General features: G+C 44.3%; 3 protein-coding genes across 3 annotated transcripts; all 3 read left to right on the forward strand.

Moving 5' to 3' along the window:
• Positions 1–5,881: 5,881 nt before the first annotated feature.
• Positions 5,882–9,239, forward strand: LOC113126156 (L-rhamnose-binding lectin CSL2-like). Its single transcript, XM_026300029.1, has 8 exons — positions 5,882–5,974; positions 6,745–6,783; positions 6,858–6,908; positions 7,233–7,368; positions 8,107–8,216; positions 8,325–8,369; positions 8,564–8,699; positions 9,106–9,239. Exons 1-8 carry the CDS (start codon positions 5,941–5,943, stop codon positions 9,221–9,223), a joined length of 669 nt encoding a protein of 222 aa, XP_026155814.1. The 5' UTR covers positions 5,882–5,940; the 3' UTR covers positions 9,224–9,239.
• Positions 9,240–12,045: 2,806 nt separating this feature from the next.
• On the forward strand, positions 12,046–13,524 carry LOC113126158 (uncharacterized). Its single transcript, XM_026300031.1, has 6 exons — positions 12,046–12,179; positions 12,331–12,476; positions 12,831–12,895; positions 12,986–13,150; positions 13,232–13,336; positions 13,429–13,524. The coding sequence occupies exons 1-6, from the start codon at positions 12,066–12,068 to the stop codon at positions 13,470–13,472; spliced, it is 639 nt and encodes a 212-aa protein (XP_026155816.1). The 5' UTR covers positions 12,046–12,065; the 3' UTR covers positions 13,473–13,524.
• A 477-nt stretch (positions 13,525–14,001) lies between these two features.
• LOC113126157 (saxitoxin and tetrodotoxin-binding protein 1-like) lies at positions 14,002–16,235 on the forward strand. Its single transcript, XM_026300030.1, has 6 exons — positions 14,002–14,618; positions 14,767–14,912; positions 15,207–15,298; positions 15,625–15,750; positions 15,915–16,034; positions 16,147–16,235. The coding sequence occupies exons 1-6, from the start codon at positions 14,490–14,492 to the stop codon at positions 16,173–16,175; spliced, it is 642 nt and encodes a 213-aa protein (XP_026155815.1). The 5' UTR covers positions 14,002–14,489; the 3' UTR covers positions 16,176–16,235.
• Positions 16,236–17,473: the final 1,238 nt, after the last annotated feature.

Below are 17,473 nucleotides of genomic sequence, written 5' to 3' on the forward strand. Positions count from 1 at the left end.
TGGAGGCCTGGGAGAGTTGGATGCAGGAACACAGATGGACTGAACTAGACTGTGTTGAGTCGGTCTGACTGCAGAGACCAGTCGGTTTCCGTCCTGGCTGTTGCCTAGTAACCGTTTCGAGAGGAACAAACGCCAACCACGAAAAGACGACGTGGTGGATTGTTCTGTTGGATGTAGAAACACTGGCCGAGCCGCAGGTGAGTCCGTTGGTACGAGAGGACGGATGTGTTTCTGTTCCTCCTGCTAAAGAAGACAGGAGGCTGTAAAACCTGTAGGTACTGGAGGTGTTCTCTGATTGGCTGGTTTTTGACAGGTGAACACCACTGCTGGTCTGAACACACACACCTCTGATGAATTCTTCCAAACAATGAAAGTTTATGTTCGGACACAAAAGGCCTGTTGTTCTCTCTTTTACTGCCACAAAGGCTGAAAGAACATTTCTTGGTTTGTTTCAGGGTTGAGACTGTAAAGGCTTGAAGAACAGTAACGTTTTTATTTTTGGCTCATGTACAGAAATAGTTCTGCCTAATAACAGCTCAAAAGAGAGACAGGGTGCAGTACTCTTTGGTTTTTTAACTAATTTAGCAGAGACCAGTCTGCCCAGTAAGCCTGGAGCTGCTGGGGCGTCTGTGTGCTTGGTAGTCCAGCCTTTAGTTTCATCACAGCCTGATTAACATTGGAGGTGCAGACACCTGCACAACTGCACTGATGTGTTTTTCTCTCTTCCTCTCAGGCTTCGTAGAGCGAGGAGTTCTCCTGTCCACCCTGGTCACAGGGAGTCTGGACATGCCCTGAGCAGGAAAAGGGTCTGAAGAAAGAATGAGGAGGAAATGAAAGAGTAAATAATAAGGCCCACTCTCCTTCCTCGTCCAGTCTATTAAAACACTCAACATGTTCCTTTGCTGCAGGTTTCATCACCTTGGTCCTGCTGGGGGCCAGACCCTCAGATTGAACCCCTGCAGCAGGGCTGAAAACAGGTTAGTCCTCCCTCCTCCTCCCTGCACTCAGTGAATCTTTGAAGGTTTTCCAAGTCTCCTGAGGAGTCCTCTGCAGGGAGGGTGGCCAGACCCCTGCCTGAAGGAAAAATACAGGAAAGACTCTTTGTTTCCATTTCCCCTCCTGAAACAGAGCAACACCCTGGTCCTGATGGAGCCCAGCGGGACCAGGTGGAAGGGGGATCTGAAAACTGCGACTTTGGATGTTGTTGTTCGGAGTTTTTTCTTTTCTGAGAACTTCTGAAAGACGTTGGGCTCCGTCTGATCCCGGCGGGGCCCTCCCAGACATCAGACGTAAAGAACGAAGAAGTACTTTTGTTTTCTCGCCCAGCAGGACGTCGTCAGTGCACGAGTGAGGATCACTGAAGACCTTCATCTGCATCATGTAACAGTCATTTAGAGAAGCAGCAGCCTGCCTGGGTGCTCTGCAGCTCAGCGCCTTCAGTTCTCTTGTTCTTTCTTTTGGTCATTTCTTAATAGAGTCTTGTTCAGTGTTCAGTCGCCTGCTGTGCTGGAAAACTCAGCAGTGGGTTCAATTCAGGTTTTCGGTCCCCTGAGCCTCTTTTCTCAAATTAAATCTCTAGATTCTAGATCTGTCCACATTTTTTCTCCGCTCCACTGAGCTCTGCCTTGGATGTAAAAAATTCAAGTTTGGCCAAAGCTATTTTAAGAAATGGCTGAAAATCAGATTCCACCATGAGTCTGTCCAGACTCGTCCTCTCCTGGAGCCTTTTGTCCAAGCTCTGATTAGAAAACAAAGCACATTCAAGTTGGGTCCACAAAGTTTAGCTGCAACACAGATTAGAAAAGATGTGGTTTAAAATGGGAAGACGTCTGTTCACGGAGTCTCAGCTCCAGTTTTGTGACGAACCGAGACTCCCATTGGGTTTCTGTGGTTGTGGACTTTGTTGCTGCCGAACTCTGCGGTCGTCCTCACTTTTCACTACAACACACCTCATTGTACTTCTGTTTTTGTGAGGACCTCACTTTCCAAAGTTGGTTTCACTTTCAACAAAATGACCGTTTTTACTTTTGCAAAAATGTTTTTTTGGTTAAAACGTCCTGCACCGTCACTATGGAGACACAGCTGCTGCACAGGATTGTGGGGGCTGAAGTTCTGGTTTTCTTAGAGCTCTACCTGTGCAGGTGTTAAGACGTTCTCTTCTTCCAAACCACGTTAGAAAAACATTCTCCCTTTTGACAAAACGTGGAGACAAACATTCAGCCTTTCTATTCACACACACACACACACACACACACCCACACCCACACCCACACACCCACACCCAGCAGCCCACTGCCGACATGAAGCCCCTCCTCCCTCCTCCATGTCACGCTCGCCCTCTCTTTCCTCCTTCTCTGTTTTCTGTCGCTTTACGAGCTCGTTTGCTCGGTGAAGTAAAATCGTAGATAAAGGTGGAAGGACCAGTAACGAGCAGCTTTCTCAGTGAGACGTCTCGCTCCGTCTTATCTCTGCAGCTCTGAAAGAGCGAAAACTCTCGTTACTCTGCTGTCACCGGCTGCACCAGGCAAAATCAATCTGGCTTTTAATTAGGCTGCAGCTCTGTACTTAAAGGTTCTGGACAGGTGTGTATATGTGCTGTGGCATCAGGCTGCAGCTGAAGCAGTTTCAGGACTGAGGTCTGGTTCTTCACGGTTTATCTGTTCTGAGGAAGTGTCTTCCTTAAAGAACTGCTGGTTGCTCCCACTTTGTGTTTTCAGCCTTAGCTGCTAATTAATAATTAGGCACAGCAGTTTCTGCTTCTCCTCCAGCCTTAAAGTCGACTCCATCATGTCCTAGAGCAGACGTTGGGGGAGCAGAGCCATGAAACCTTCATGGCACTTCTTTGGTATGCTAACGTTTCCCAGCACAGGCTGAGGGGACCAGAGAGGTGGGACAACCCCGATTGTTACTGATCTGACCTGTAAAAACTCATTAATTTCATGCTCTTTGCTGTGCCATAAAAAGCCTCACCACTCGTTTGCCCTGAAGCTTGATATCTCATAAAAATGTAAATGCAGAAGTTTTCTGACATTAGTGGAGGCATCTTCATTCCGGATGAGTTCAGGTGCCTCCGTTTGTTAAACGCTGAGGGGAACCCTGGAGCTGCTTGTTGGCAGGTTAATTCTCAGAAATTAAGAAAGAAATCGCAGTCAAGGTGAAGCCAGTCCAAATGTTTGTGAGCAGAACAAGAACTTTTTGCTCCAGTGTTTCCATGCAGAGATGCATGCTGGGAAAATACAGACGGTGACTTCACAGGAGCAAAGTGCTTTCTGAGAACGTGCAGGTCAGTCATGTGACTAAGAGAGAAACAAACTCTTTTCACTGATTTCTGCCACTTAAGAACAATTTGTGTGCAGCCCAGTGCTTGTTGCTGCTGAATATTTCATTCACTGCACAAACTAAATTTCACAGAGAGGCAGGAACCTCACAGAGATGATTAAAGACGGGCCAGTGAAAGGTTCTGTGTGGACAGAAGCTTCCTCCCTCAGTGCAGCAGCTCCACGTTTCAGTTTGAGCCGTTTTTAGCCGTAGATGAATTCGGTTCACGTTGGCTTTAGTTGTCGATCAGTAGCTTTAACATGAGCGTCACGGTCAGACGTCTCTGCTGACGGGTTGAGTTGACCAACGGAGGGGAAGACTTTTATTTTGGAAATTCATAGACAACACACAGAGATGAAAACAGCTGCAGCTCTTCATGTTAGATGCTTTTATATTGAAATCAAATCAAATCTATAATATACATCACTGTTTTCCAATCTTTGGCAGTGCTTAAACAATAAACTGAAAAATCAGCATTTTTTAATTCTGATATTAAAAAAAAGAGTTTAATTCTTCACCAACAAATATTGATGACAAATATTCAAATATTGACGTTAAGCAGATATTTAGTCAGATAAACTCATATTTGCACTAGTTTGAAAACTCCAGTTAATCCAAGAATAAAAGCAAAAAGCTTTTCCTTGCAGACGTTTCTCCTTCTCTTTTCGTTTGAATGTTGAGCAGACGCCCAGTGTGGCGTTTTCCCAGTATAACCATTAAACGCCATAACTCATGGAGGCGTCAGCTGCTGGAGAATAAAACTGGTTGTTGCGCGAGGCGTTCACTGTCTCGATTCAACTCTTTGTGCCTGATCCGTCGTCTCATCCCTTTAATTCTGCTGTCAGACTTTCAGCCATCTGCATCCTCCTCCTCCCCTCTTCATCACCCCGTCCTCCTCCCCTCCTCTTCCTCCTTGCCTTACACTAAGCCTGTTTACGTAGGATTAGAAACTCCAGCAGTCCCGTCGCTGCTGTTTTTACCCTTTAAGGGGTCGGGCCCAGTTTTCTCTTTCTGTGTGTGCTCAGTTTGTTTGAGTGCCAAAGCTTCTGAGCTGAACTTTGCCTTCGAGCTGCTTGTTTACCACAATGCTCCTTTTTCTTCACATGGTACCAGAAGGGAAAATCCACCTCCGCCACGGATGGATCATTCCGCGGATTATTGAACGGGCCTGGCAGACACGGGGTCAGGAGCCTAAGGGCCAAAGTGAAGTGGCCCCCGGGCCAGAGCCTCTGTTTGTTAATGTTCCTGCTGGAATGTCAGTCAAACAAATGGAGAAAACCACAAAACCCACAGGAGATGACAAATGATCGTAAGGACCCAGTCTGCTCACGGAGGCGTTCACTGTGTTTCCACCCTCACACTGTTAGTTTAGGTGGATTTTCCCTTTAAGTACTTTCTGTTCCTAAATGACAGCCTGCACCTGTTTCTCCGTTTTGTGCTGTGGCTTCGTTCACAAACTGTAAATATGCAGTGTGTCATTATCTGGTGACGATGCAGCTGAAAATGCTCAAACTGGTGTGTTTTCTTACTTTGTCTGTCTGATCAATGCAGAGTTTTTAGTTTTGATATAAAAAAAATCATGTAGACTTTTTCTTTTTTTTAATTATTATTATTATTTAATATTTTGGCCCCTGCACACAAAAACTAACCAAAATAAAACAACTGCTTAGTTTAAGAAACAGCAAATAAAAGTCTGCAGTGAAAGTTCTTTCAAAATGTAGAAACCTTTTAATTTGAAAGTCATAGCAATATTTGCCCTGCTAAATTATTTCAATATTATTAACAATTTTAATTTATGCTCATTTTGAAGTTTTTGTTTGAATTATTAAACTTGATATTTCACCTGTAACACAACCATATGTCAGTAAATATGGATCACTGTTTTATTTTAGTGCTGATGCTTTTCAGAGTAAAATGTTTGCAGATAAATCCGTGACAGAGCACACACTCAGCTGTGCACATGTCCTGGCTTTTCACAGTGTAGGTGGTGTGCAGACTGTGAGCAGAGCTCCTCTATATTTAACAAGTGGTTGAAAGTCGTTGTGTCTAAACTGAAGTGTAAGTTTTTCTTCATGCTCCTCTGAGTCCGCGCTCTTGTTTTGTAAAGAAATAAAACTTCCTGTTGAACCAACAGTGTGTTTCTGTGTTGTTTGGACTTTTGTGTTTTTACAGCAGTAGCTAAATGCTAATATGCTAACCACGTTGCTACACCTGAGGCTGACGTCACTACTTTTGCAGGTATTTCTTGGTCATAAACGTTCGACCCGAAAGTGGCGCTGGAGGAAACTTGAGCAGCGTTTTTGAGGCTGCGTTGCTGAATGTGTGTGTTCAGTTGCAGGTTCTGTGTCACGTGGAAATTTAAATTGGCCTGATGGTCCATAATCTGCAGGTGTGAGTCACCACAGGTGAGAGCTGACAGAGGACACACTGTGCTCCAGGTGTGTGCGCTGAACCAACGTCCTGGGGGGGGGGGGGGAGTCACACCTGTGCAGGTGATTGACAGCAGCAGCAGGTGAGTGAGAACCGGTCCAACGTCTCTCCCACTGTTTAACATTTAGGTTTTCCAGGAGTCTGCAGTGAAACTGAATATGTGGAAACTAGTTGGACTGAGTCAGCTGGAACATGAAGCTCATCCTGAGACTCCGCGCTGTTTTCTGTGAGTAAAGGTTTTTCTGTTCTAGCACCTTTATGGACCGGTCTGGTTCCACGTCTTAGTCTGCTCTTAGCAATGTGTCCACAGCAGCTGTGTGTGTGTGTGTGTGTGTGTGTGTGTGTGTGTGGGAAAAGTGTTTCCACATGATTTTTGCTTCATTAACTCTCTGTTGGTGCATCAGTGCAGTCAGGTTGACTGAGACAAACCCAGTGGGAAATTTAAAGTCGGCTCCTATGTGACGCTTTATTCTGAAACATCAGGTCAGAAACCTGCTGTTGATAAAAGTCTTTGCATCTCTTTGTTTCTTTATTTACTTTATTTACTGTCACTCATTGTTCGAAACCCAGACAATAAGCAGCAGTGATCAATACTGAAAATAATCAGTCGGTTTGCTGGAACGTGATAATAAGATGAATGAAACAAGAGGAAATAGCATCAGTTCTGTTTGTGCACAAACAGGATTAAATCAGTTTCCGTTTCCAATGAGCTCAGTTATTAAACCGTCATGTGTTTCTTCACAGTGAGAATCATTAGAAAATCTATTTTCTGTCTGTTCTGCATTTTTGTATTTGTCTTTGGTTTAACACTGAGGAGGCTGGATGGATTTGAGGAAACTATGGGGCTGTGGTTTACAGGATAACTACAGGATAGTTTTTAAAGGCTTTAACGAAATGTTTCCTCTGCTTCCCCCTTTGTTTTGTCTTAACGTCTGACGGACTCAAAGCTCCACATGTCCTGCTGGATGTAAAACACTTGTTGTTTGTGTTTTTCAGTGTTAACATGTTTCTGCTGCAGCCTGAACACCAGAGCAGGTAAACGTGCACACAGAGGTTTGAAACTTCACCCTGTGCCCTCAGCTCCTCATCTGCTCTGCTGTGTTTTTCAGAGGTGACGCTGACCTGTGACCTGGACAACTACAAACACGCCCTGAACTGCGGTAGGACGCCTCCCGGCCTCCGCCATGTTTGACCACAGGGAATCACCACGTTTCTTAGTGTGTTTGCAAAAGCTGTGAACTCCTCACCCCCACAGAACAGACCTCTCAGCCCCGTGGGTCAGGACCCGAGGGTCAGGACCCGAGGGTCAGGACCTGTGGGTCAGTACCCGTGAGTCAGGGGATGGTTTTCGGTCTCTGTGCAGGTTTTGTGGTCTCTTTGAGTCTCTTTGTTCAAACTGTTTCTGTCCTCAGAGGTGGAAGTAAAACGTCAGATGCATTTTTAGACACGTTGTCTACAAAGACTCATGTCTGCTGTGTTTGCAGATGTCGGTGTGATCGTTGTGCACAATGTGACAGTGAGCCACAGGGAGTCAGAGGCTTGTGTCCACGGAGTCCCTCCAGACCACCTGAACCCTCCTGTCTGCTCCTCCACCCCCGTCCTCAATAGCATCAGGAACAGGTGACCAGCAGGGTGCAGAGCTGGGCTGTCTGACCCTGAACTGTCAGGGGTTAGTACTAGACCTAGACCAGCAGGTCCAGGGCACAGACGGGGTTTTATGGCTACAAGGCTCCAGGGAATAATGGGAGACGAGCTGGCCCTGAAGAAAACAAATAGGAGAGTAATAATGGACCAGGTCAAGCTGCTGGAGTTGAGGGACAGACCAGGGGGACAGGAAATGGCTTCAAAATAAGGGTCTAAAAGACGGTTCACAAACCAGTCAAATCAGTCTAAATAAACAAGTGCTGCCTCACCTCAGAACAGAATTAACAACATTTACTGCAAAGTCCAAAGTAGAACCTGTTAGTGACACCAGAGCTTTATTTTGAAATTGGAGACATGACTGTGTTTCCTTTATCTCCTGCTTCAAACCTGAGCTGCTGCAGTTTTTCAGTGTGAGTCACAGTCACAGTGTCAGAGAAACAAAACTAACGAGACTGGAGATTTAGACTTTAACAAGAAACAGGAGGTTTGTGTTGACGGACACGCTGACCTGCAGCTACGACATTAAATATGTTTCCTAACAAAACAGTTGATTTCATCATGGTATGTGTAAGTGTGACGGACTAATAATAGAGAAATCACCTGATGACTCTCAGTCGGGGTCTGAAGCGCCTCAGGTCCTTTTAAATACGCGTCAGTGTCGTTTATTGACTGAAGGAGCAAACCTGATAAAATAAAAGTGTCGTTATGTGTCAGGTGCAACGGTCAGCACACGTGTGAGCTGAGGATGGATGTGTGTCATACAGCCTCTCCCTGTTTGACCAGGTGTGTTTGGATGAAGACCACGTACACCTGTGCAGTCGGCAGTAGGTATCTGTGTGTGTGTGTGTGTGTGTGTGTGTGTGTTATTGACAGCAGATTGAGAGAGATGAGAGAAAATATTGAAGGAAGTAGTGAACCTTGTTTTCTTTCAGAGATCTATCATGTGTGTCAGAAAGACAAAGCTCTGCTTTACTGTGGTGAGTGTTTCCTTTTCCTACAGGCTCAGTTCATTTGGCTCCATGTGTTTCCTGTTCGGACTGTAAATACAAACCAGTGATACAAACAAACCAGATAAAACAGATGGACAATGACGAATTAATGCGTCGATATGTCATGAGGTGCAACAAGCGTGTGTGTGTGTGTGTGTGTGTGTGTGTGTGTGTGTGTTCAGGATCTCAGGTGATCAAGGTGCTCATGGCGAACTACGGTCGGGGCAGCATGGAGGTGTGTAAGTACACCCCCCCCTACAAACACCCGGCCAGCACCAGCTGTTCCCAGCCCACCGCTCTGCCTCTGATGGCCAACAGGTGAGTCCATCCCACCTGTGGACACGCCCATAGCTGTGACATCACAGTTTCACTTGAACCTTGTTTCTCCTCCACTTTAACCCTTTCAGTCCTGATGTGAGAAATACTGAATAAAAAAAATATTTTTTTTAATGTTTTAATAGAAAACAAAAATCTAATGAAATTTTAAAATGCACAGAAAAATCTCAACCATATTTACGTTTGTTAGATAATATAATATATAATTTAAAATACCTTGATATAGACATGCATATCATCAGTAGATTGACAATATTTCTAATAATTTATTTTGTGTGTTTATGTCTCTGTCTCCCACTTTGCTCAGAAATAACTTCATAGTTAAAATGTTTAGTTTCCACAAGTATCATCGTCTTATTTTATGATCAAACTGCTCGTTTCTCTCCAGATGTGATGGAAAACACAAATGTTCCATCGTGGCCTCTAACCTGATCTTCTCCAACCCTTGTCCTGGGACGCAGAAATACCTGGAGTACTCCTACACCTGTGTACCTCCTGGTACCTGAACCTGAAACTAACAGGAAGCAGAAGATGAAAAACTCATCAGCATAATAAACACTGAGTAAACCTGTGCCAGCTGTGTTTCATCAGGTCGTCACACTGCAGGAAAACCAACAAGTACTTATTAAGTAAATAAAGTACTTTATGTACTTAATAAGGATTAAGTACATAAAGTACTTTACTCCTCACTCCTTCACTAAAGTATTTTCTTTTGCTTTTCTCACTGTTTTGCACAAACCGGTTGAGGAAAGAATCAATAATCATGAGGTGCAGCCTTATCGTGTCTCCTCGGGACCAGGAGCTACGGGTTAGTTATCAGGTGCCAGGGCTCCGTCGTCATGGTAACAAACCATATGTAGGAGGTGCATGGTGTTTGATGACGGACTGAGTACTATTACTTTACTTCTTGCCATTTCGCGATTAGTGCCTGAGGGGTGTAGTCAGAGGCAGAGTTGACCCGGTTTCTCTGGTCCACATCTCAAAGTGTCCCTGGCTGAACCCGGTGGTCATCCAGTCGGTGTGTGTCAGTGTGTGGGTGTGTGTGTGTGTGTGAATGTGTAATGACCATTTACCAAGAGCCAGTGATCAGCAGCTGGGGGACTGAAGCTCGTCCACGTCATTTGTAGCTACATGACGTATTGATCGGTGGCCTCATCAATGAATGATAAAAGAGCTTCAGGGCGTTTGAGTTGCTGAAGACAAAACTCTTCGTCTGATCCTGGACACCGTCAGATCAGGACGTTTGTTTTATGAGTCGTACCAGAAACACAGCAGGAAGTCCGTTTAGGACTGTGGGTCTGCTGTGTTGAGGATTTCAGTTGTGTTGATTATTTTAGTCGCACACACAGAGACAGCAGTCTCACTCCCCCAGTGAGGAGAGCAGAAGTACAAAGCAGCGTAGTACTGATGGAAATACTGCAGTTAAAGTACTTCAAAGTACCTGGAAACACTGTTGAAACATCAGTGTGATATTTGTTTGTGTGATATTTTGTGTGGATGAAAACATCACTCCCCTTTTCCCCTCACAAAGAGGGTCCACAGGTGAGTCAGCTCAGGCCTGGCAGCTGCGGTGGTTTTGGGTCTCTGTGGTGGTTTTGGGACTCAGTGGTGGTTTTGGGACTCTCTGGTGGTTTGGGGACTCTGGTGGTTTTGGTGTCTGTGGTGGTTTTGGGTCTCTTGTCCTTTTGGTCATAAGGTGAAGATGGTAATTTTGAGCTGGTGTTGCAGACCATTCTGGTGTTTGGTGGGTCCGGTTTGGGTCTGGGTCCCTGAGCCGGCTCATGGCAGGATTTGTTAAAGGTCTGGGACATTTCATGTGCAGTTGCCATTTAATTAAAGGATTAAACTCAGTCTAAGTCGTCGTCAGCTCGGCTGCTGCTGCAGTTTGAGGCTGTTGTTAACGTTCCCATTAAAGCCTAATGTTTCCTCCACGGCGATAATCATCAGAATAAAACCACCAACAACCGTCCTGTGAAACACTTTCCCTCCGCTGTATTTTCATCCCATTTTTACTGGGAGATTATTTTCTTATCCTGTATGATGCTTTTATTTCCTGCACTGCTGAGGATTTAAAGCTTTCACAGTGAATTGGTTTAATTAGGATTTGGCAGAGACGGGACCGAACAGGAAAATTAGACGAAGAAACTGAGAGAAAGGAGAAAGGAGGGTTTTATTTTCCTGTTGCTGCAGGTTTGGATGTTGTAATAACCATAAACCAACAGAATTAGTTTTGTCTGCATTACGACTGTCGATTATCAGACGTCTCATAAAGCTGCCAGGACACAAAATACAGGAAAACTACAAATCATTAGTCAGAATATTATTATTACAGGTTAAAGGTCAAACGTTGGCTCACGTCTGAAATAAAACTTCAATTCAGTCTATTAACATGTAAATGATTTGAATGCTGAATGTGGATGTTTCAGTTTTGCAGATGCTGATGGTTTTTTGGTGTGTGGACCCTCCACAGCTGCACAGATGCAAAAATAAATGTGTGTTATCATGAAAACCTGGAGCTCTAGTCTGTTAAAGCTGAAACACGTTGGACACTCTTTGTCTCCACAGCAGCTTCATGTCTAAACTCGACTGTGGTGTGTTGCTGCCCTCTGCTGGTTGGAGTTTGTAGCTCCATCTCATATTTTCTGGTAAAATCTTAAGAGTAACTGCAGCTTCAAAGAAACTTAATGCAGTAAAATCTGTACAACTGAAACACTAAAGTGCAGGTTCCTCAAACCTGAAGTTGAGGTACTTCAACAGTTGTTGAGCTAACGTACTTAGCAGAATTAAAAGTACTGGTATTTGTAAAATGTACCATCTTACACTGAGAGAAAACAAATCTGTGTGTCAGAGGAAGGAAAACCTTGTGACCGTCTGGAGTTTCAGACGTTTCTGCTGCTTCAGGAGCTTCACCAAGAATTTTCCAAAGATTTAGGCTACAGGATGTGATGGCAGGAGAATCAGTGTTGTTATATTCTGACATGAGGTTTAGATTTCCTGCAGCAACAGAATTACAGATCTATGAAGATCTCGTCCTCATGTTTCAGAAACCACAGCACTTCTTCTTCAAAGTGCTCCAGTGAAATCAAAGACCAATCATTAAATGGGTCAATGAGTGATGCACAAAGCTAACAGTGTTGTTATGAAATCCTGCAAACACAGCAAAGTCTGACATCCAGTCTGAACCAGTAGGAATATACTGGCTTTCCTAATTCTGGACAAAAAGTGGAAAGTCAGGCAAACAGGACCTTTTATGTAAATAATGGAAAAACCCAGCAGGTCACTCCTCTGCCCAGAGCAGCTCCTATAAAAGCTGCACGACTCTGTGGGACTTTCAGAGAAGCCGACATCATGAATCGGTGGTTCGTCAGTCAGGTCCTGGTCACGGTGCTGTTTCTGGGCTGCTCGGCTCTGACTCCTGAAGAATGCAAACCTTTGGTCACACCTGTGTCTCTGGTCAACATGGTAAAGTCCACTCTGACTCCTGTCCTCCTGTCTTTGTTTGTGAGGGTTAGGACTGATGCATTAACTCAGTTTGGGCTTCTCATGCATTAATATAAACACGTGTGTGTGTGTGTGTGTGTGTGTGTGTGTGTGTCTGTGTGTGTGTTTGCAGATGCACGGTAAGATGAACTTCATCATGGGTTACACCAATAACGAAATATACAACAGCATGATGAAATGGACCGACAGCAGCTGGTTGAAGATCACCCCGTCACCGTCCAACCCCAATCATCTGGTGATGCATGAGGAGAACAGGATGTGAGTGGATGACACACAACGTTACCTGTACAAACACACAACATTACCAATACAAATACACACAACGTTACCTGTACAAATACACGACGTTACCTGTACAAACACACGATGTTACCTGTACAAATACACAACATTACCAATACAAATACACACAACGTTACCTGTACAAATACACGACGTTACCTGTACAAACACACGACGTTACCTGTACAAATACACAACATTACCAATACAAATACACACAACGTTACCTGTACAAATACACGACGTTACCCGTACAAACAGATCCATCCATGGTTTCATAAGGGGCCAGACTTATGACCCGAGCACACTATCAACTCTGTCTGTTTCCAGAAATGGAACATGCTTTGCTTCGGCGTTCAACGGCACTATTGAAGGCGACACTACAACAGCAGCACGTAAGTTGTCAATACAAAAGCTGCAGGCTGACTTTAATTAATCAGACATTTAATTCATGTGTAGAAAACTGACTTTGTTTCTGTCCTCAGTTGGTAACATGAGCTCATCGCTGCATCTGCTGCCGAGCTGCGACGGCTGTTTGGTCCTCAGCAGCAACATCACCGTCAGAAACCTCAACAAACTCCTTCAAGTGATGAACATGACCGGCACTGTCGAAGAGGGGGAGGTCACCTCTCATGGCTTTTACCTGATGAGTAGGAAGGCACCAGTCAGTCAGACAAAATAACCCACTTTAGGGCCAACACTCTCATTCACTTTTGTTTTCTGGCTTCCAGGCAGAGAGCCGACCGTGAAGGACTCAGACCTCAAACACTTCCAGCAGCAGGCGAGCTGCTTCGGCTACTCCGGAGAGCCACCGTTTCACTACGACGGAAAGAGCGGTGCTTCACTTTTACAGCTTTCTGTTAAAACAGTGAAATCCAGATGTGCCATATCAGACGGCTGATTTCTGTGTCTGTTATTCTGTCCACAGAGTTCTGTAAGGAGGGCGAAGGACACATGTTTCCATTAATCTGAGGCCAAACCACCAACGGCAGATTTTTCTAACTGACGTGAGGAAGAAAATAAAAAGAAAGATTTAAAAATCAAACGTTTAGTTTGTGCTTTTTATTCTGGATTGTCCATCTCTTGAAAAGGTGCAATGGAGGTTTTCAGTTTGAAGTGGCAGGAGAGACGTGTTCATGTTTCATTCAGGATCACAGTGATCCAGTGAGACTTCACACTGCAAAATGCTATGAACTATTTCAGATCTTTTCATGGGGACACTCAGTGAATTCATCATGAAACTACATCTAAATAATGTTAGTGACAGTTTTTGTCCACAGAGTGAAGCAAAACGAGCACAAGGACTCTGCCTTTACAAACAACAGCAAAGTTTACACAAGGCTCAGTGGTAAAAACCTAAAAAACCTTTATCAGTGTTTACTAGCAGGACACTTTTCATATTGCCATATGCACAGTGAAAACGATTTAGACCTTTGCACGTCTCCCTTACGAAAGAATAAAAATAAGTAAAGATAATAATAAAACACAGCATATGCAGATTTTAACCCTGTGTCTGAGCAGCAGGCATCATGGGAAACAGCCAGATTCTGATTTATTAATTCCAGGGGACACTCGGCATTAAAAGAGAGAGAGAGGTTGTATCATAATAATAACTTCCAACTTCAGGATAAGGATCCAAACATATTACAAAGTTAGTTAGTCTAGTGAAGAACTCAAGACAGAAGAAAAGCAAAGTAGCAGCCAGTTATTTTCTGTTTCCATCAGTAGCTTCCTGTTTACTGGTTTTGACTTGACGTATTGTGACTTTTAATTTTTCCATCCTCTTCTTTTAATTTTCTTACCTAGAAATAAAGCAAAGCTGAAAATAAACACTGGCAGAGTTGAATCCCAGTTTCAGTCAGTTCAGTGACACACTGGGCACACACACTTTGGACCAGGGGAGTGGCTGTTTGAAATCCACCCCTTCCCTGCTCTCAGTCTGCTGACGGACCACAGAGCAAGTGTGTTGGGTTTTTGTCTCAGAGCAGGATGTGTTGGGCTGTGAAGCGAGCGGTGCTGCTCCTGCTGGTGGCGGGGGCAATGGGCTCCAACACAGCGCCGGACGGTGAAGAATGTGACCATGTGAAGACCAGACTGCCAACCAAAGACCTGCACAAGGTGAGTCTGATCCTGCTGTTGGGCCTTAAATCAGACCCCTTCTAGAAGCTCTTCAGATTTTTCATTCAGGCACACGAGTACTCAGTTTGCCAACTTTATTGTTGTCTGTTTTCAAATGTCTGACTCACCTCTGTACCTCCTCCTATAGATTTTCGGAGACTGGGTTCTGGTCTGGTCCGTCTGTGACTACCAGCAAGGCTGGGACCTGTTGCCAAACGTCTCCAGTTCCCACGTCGAGCTCCGACTCCTCCCTGACAACAAAACCATTATGTTAAATGAGAGGAACTTGTACCTGTGAGTGCTTCTATTACTGGTTATTTAAACTGGTTTTCATGTAAACGCACATTATTTAGTTATCTGGATTCATCTTCTAACAGGACATACCAAATATTAAACAAAAAGTATATTGATGATATATTGATAAGCATATTGATGATATTGAACCCGTAAAGCAGGCAGATGCTGTTGGGTCCTCAGTGTGCGTTAACAAAAAGAGCCCAGTCATCACAGTCAAGCTCAAACATCAGATCAAAGCAGTTGTGTGTCTGTGCTGTGTTGTCTAACCGGTTTGTGTCGTGTCACTGTCAGCGATAAGTCATGTTCTAACTACATCCTCAACATGTCGATGCCCTCTGACCCCTCCGACACTCAGCACCCCCCACTGCAGAGCCACGCCGCCAGTGAGTCGCAGTAACACTTCTACACAAACACAGACACAAACACAGACACACACTGCAGAGCCATGTATGTATAGTATCAGTAAAATATAACGTACTAAAAGTAAAATATTTTGCCAGTGACTAACCTAGTGTGCACCATGAAGTAGATGTACACAATATTGTAGTAAAGTCTAGAATATCAAAATATCAGTATCATGTTTTTCTGACTGATGCTGCAGTTTTATTCTTTCTGGTATTGTTTTGGTGTTGTAGCACAGGCAACACTGATGTGTGTGTTTGTCTGGTGTGTGTGTTTTCTGTACGCTATGTGTGTGTGTGTGTGTTAGCTGTGGAGAGAGACGGAGTTGTTCAGCCGTTCAATTACTCCTCTGAGATGGATTTCTATGAGACCTGCTCCGACTGTCTGCTGCTGATCTACAGGAGCAGCCTGGGCCGCTTCCTGCTGAGCTACAGTAAACACACAACTTCACACACACGTTCAGATATCAGAATCAGCTCTGTAGGGCTTTGACTCTGGTACAGCAGCTCTCGGTGTCCTTCAGAGTCAACCAGAGCTTAAATAAGAATAAGAGAGCTTAAGTTGTGCAATCTCAGCGTTGTGTGTGTTTTTTATCAGGGAGAGAAGGGCACCATTCCGACGCTGAGCAGCTGAGAGCAGCCCATGATGCCCACAGGAAACAGGCCGAGTGTCTGGGACTCCCTCACGACAAGCCGTTCAGCTACGACGGAGCTGCAGGTCAGTGACGTCTCGAACTTTGTGACACAAATTTGTAAAAAATCCTCATGGATGTATTTCCTCCATGGCAACAAAACTCACTATTTCTCCATGTGCTTTTGTCTCCCAACAGATTTTTGTCATAAGAAATCTTCCCCATGAGCGAAGCCGAAAGTCCTGAGTGAAACACACGTCACAAAAAAATAAACACTAAAACCTGAATATGTGTGTGGGGTTTTTATCAATTATCAAACCAGATTTGGTACTTTTTCACTTAATGATTTACAAATTACAAATAACCAACAACGGGCAGCACAGTGGATTAGTGGTCAGCACTGTTGCCTCACAGCAAGAAGGTTCCTGGTTTGAAACCCATCAGGGGCCTTTCTGTGTGGAGTCTGCATGTTCTCCCTGTGCTTGTGTGGGTTTTCTCCAGGTCCTCTGGTTTCCTCCCACAGTCCAAAAACATGTATGTCAGGTTGATTGGTGACTCTAAATTGCCCATAGCAGTGAGTGTGAGTGTGTGAGGTTGTTTGTCTCTATGTGGCCCTGTGATGGACTGGGGACCTGTCCAGGGTGGACCCCTGCCTTCCACCCAGAGAGAGCTGGGATAGGCTCCAGCAGATCCCTGGGATCCTGGTTAGGACTAAGGGGGTCTAGATGATGGATGGATGGATGGATGGATGGATGGATGGATGGATGGATGGATGGATGGATAACCAACAACAGGGGTAAATGGTGCTAATACGTTATTACCAGTAGTCACAGGGGCTGTTTCTCTGCGTTATCAGTACTTAGTATTGTGCTGAGGAATAATATGGGTTTACTCATATTTTGAAGGCAGCACTGTTACTGTTTTGTGTTGGCACATCAGTATATTGACTTGAGTGAATGTTCTGAATGCATGAAATTGAAAAGTGGAAATAAATAAGATAACACAAACTGACTATCAATACTGAGTGAAGCTAACTATCATAAGTAACATGCTGTAAATGATCTCTGTGTTCAGGAGCCTTGAAGTGTTGAAAGTCATGGCACTAGCAGGAGACGGTTTGTGTCTCTGTCCAAAGAATTTCATATATTCCATGTCGGCGTCATCATCTCTCTAAAGAACTACACCTGGGTCGTTGTCAGCTTCAACGCTTACATGTTAAAATTGCAGAAAAATATTCCATAAACAAAAAACTAAACTAAAATATCTTCATTAACTTCATTTTGACTAAAACCAGCAACAAACCATCCATCCATCCATCCATCTTCTATACCCGCTTTTCCTGTTCAGGGTCACGGGGATCCGCTGGAGCCTATCCCAGCTCTCTCTCGGGTGGAAGGCAGGGGTACACCCTAGACAGGTCACCAGTCTGTCGCAGGGCCACATATAGACACACAAAGACAGACAGCAACAAACCAATCAAAAAAAATCAAATGTCCAAAATTAAATAATTAAATAATTAAATCAG

The sequence above is a fragment of the Mastacembelus armatus genome, chromosome 11, assembly GCF_900324485.2.
Source record: "Mastacembelus armatus chromosome 11, fMasArm1.2, whole genome shotgun sequence".
NCBI classification, from domain to species: domain Eukaryota; kingdom Metazoa; phylum Chordata; class Actinopteri; order Synbranchiformes; family Mastacembelidae; genus Mastacembelus; species Mastacembelus armatus.

What these genes read in the sequence shown, in the direction of transcription:
- LOC113126156 (XM_026300029.1), top strand. Translation starts at nt 5,941, where the DNA reads ATGAAGCTCATCCTGAGACTCCGCGCTGTTTTCT. An exon ending in GAGACTCCGCGCTGTTTTCT is followed by an intron (nt 5,975 to 6,744) that starts GTGAGTAAAGGT and finishes TGTGTTTTTCAG; the next exon opens with TGTTAACATGTTTCTGCTGC. An exon ending in CTGCCTCTGATGGCCAACAG is followed by an intron (nt 8,700 to 9,105) that starts GTGAGTCCATCC and finishes GTTTCTCTCCAG; the next exon opens with ATGTGATGGAAAACACAAAT.
- LOC113126158 (XM_026300031.1), top strand. Translation starts at nt 12,066, where the DNA reads ATGAATCGGTGGTTCGTCAGTCAGGTCCTGGTCACGGTGCTGTTTCTG. An exon ending in CTGTGTCTCTGGTCAACATG is followed by an intron (nt 12,180 to 12,330) that starts GTAAAGTCCACT and finishes GTGTGTTTGCAG; the next exon opens with ATGCACGGTAAGATGAACTT. An exon ending in ATGCATGAGGAGAACAGGAT is followed by an intron (nt 12,477 to 12,830) that starts GTGAGTGGATGA and finishes GTCTGTTTCCAG; the next exon opens with AAATGGAACATGCTTTGCTT.
- LOC113126157 (XM_026300030.1), top strand. Translation starts at nt 14,490, where the DNA reads ATGTGTTGGGCTGTGAAGCGAGCGGTGCTGCTCCTGCTGGTGGCGGGG. An exon ending in AATGAGAGGAACTTGTACCT is followed by an intron (nt 14,913 to 15,206) that starts GTGAGTGCTTCT and finishes TGTCACTGTCAG; the next exon opens with CGATAAGTCATGTTCTAACT. An exon ending in CCGCTTCCTGCTGAGCTACA is followed by an intron (nt 15,751 to 15,914) that starts GTAAACACACAA and finishes GTTTTTTATCAG; the next exon opens with GGAGAGAAGGGCACCATTCC.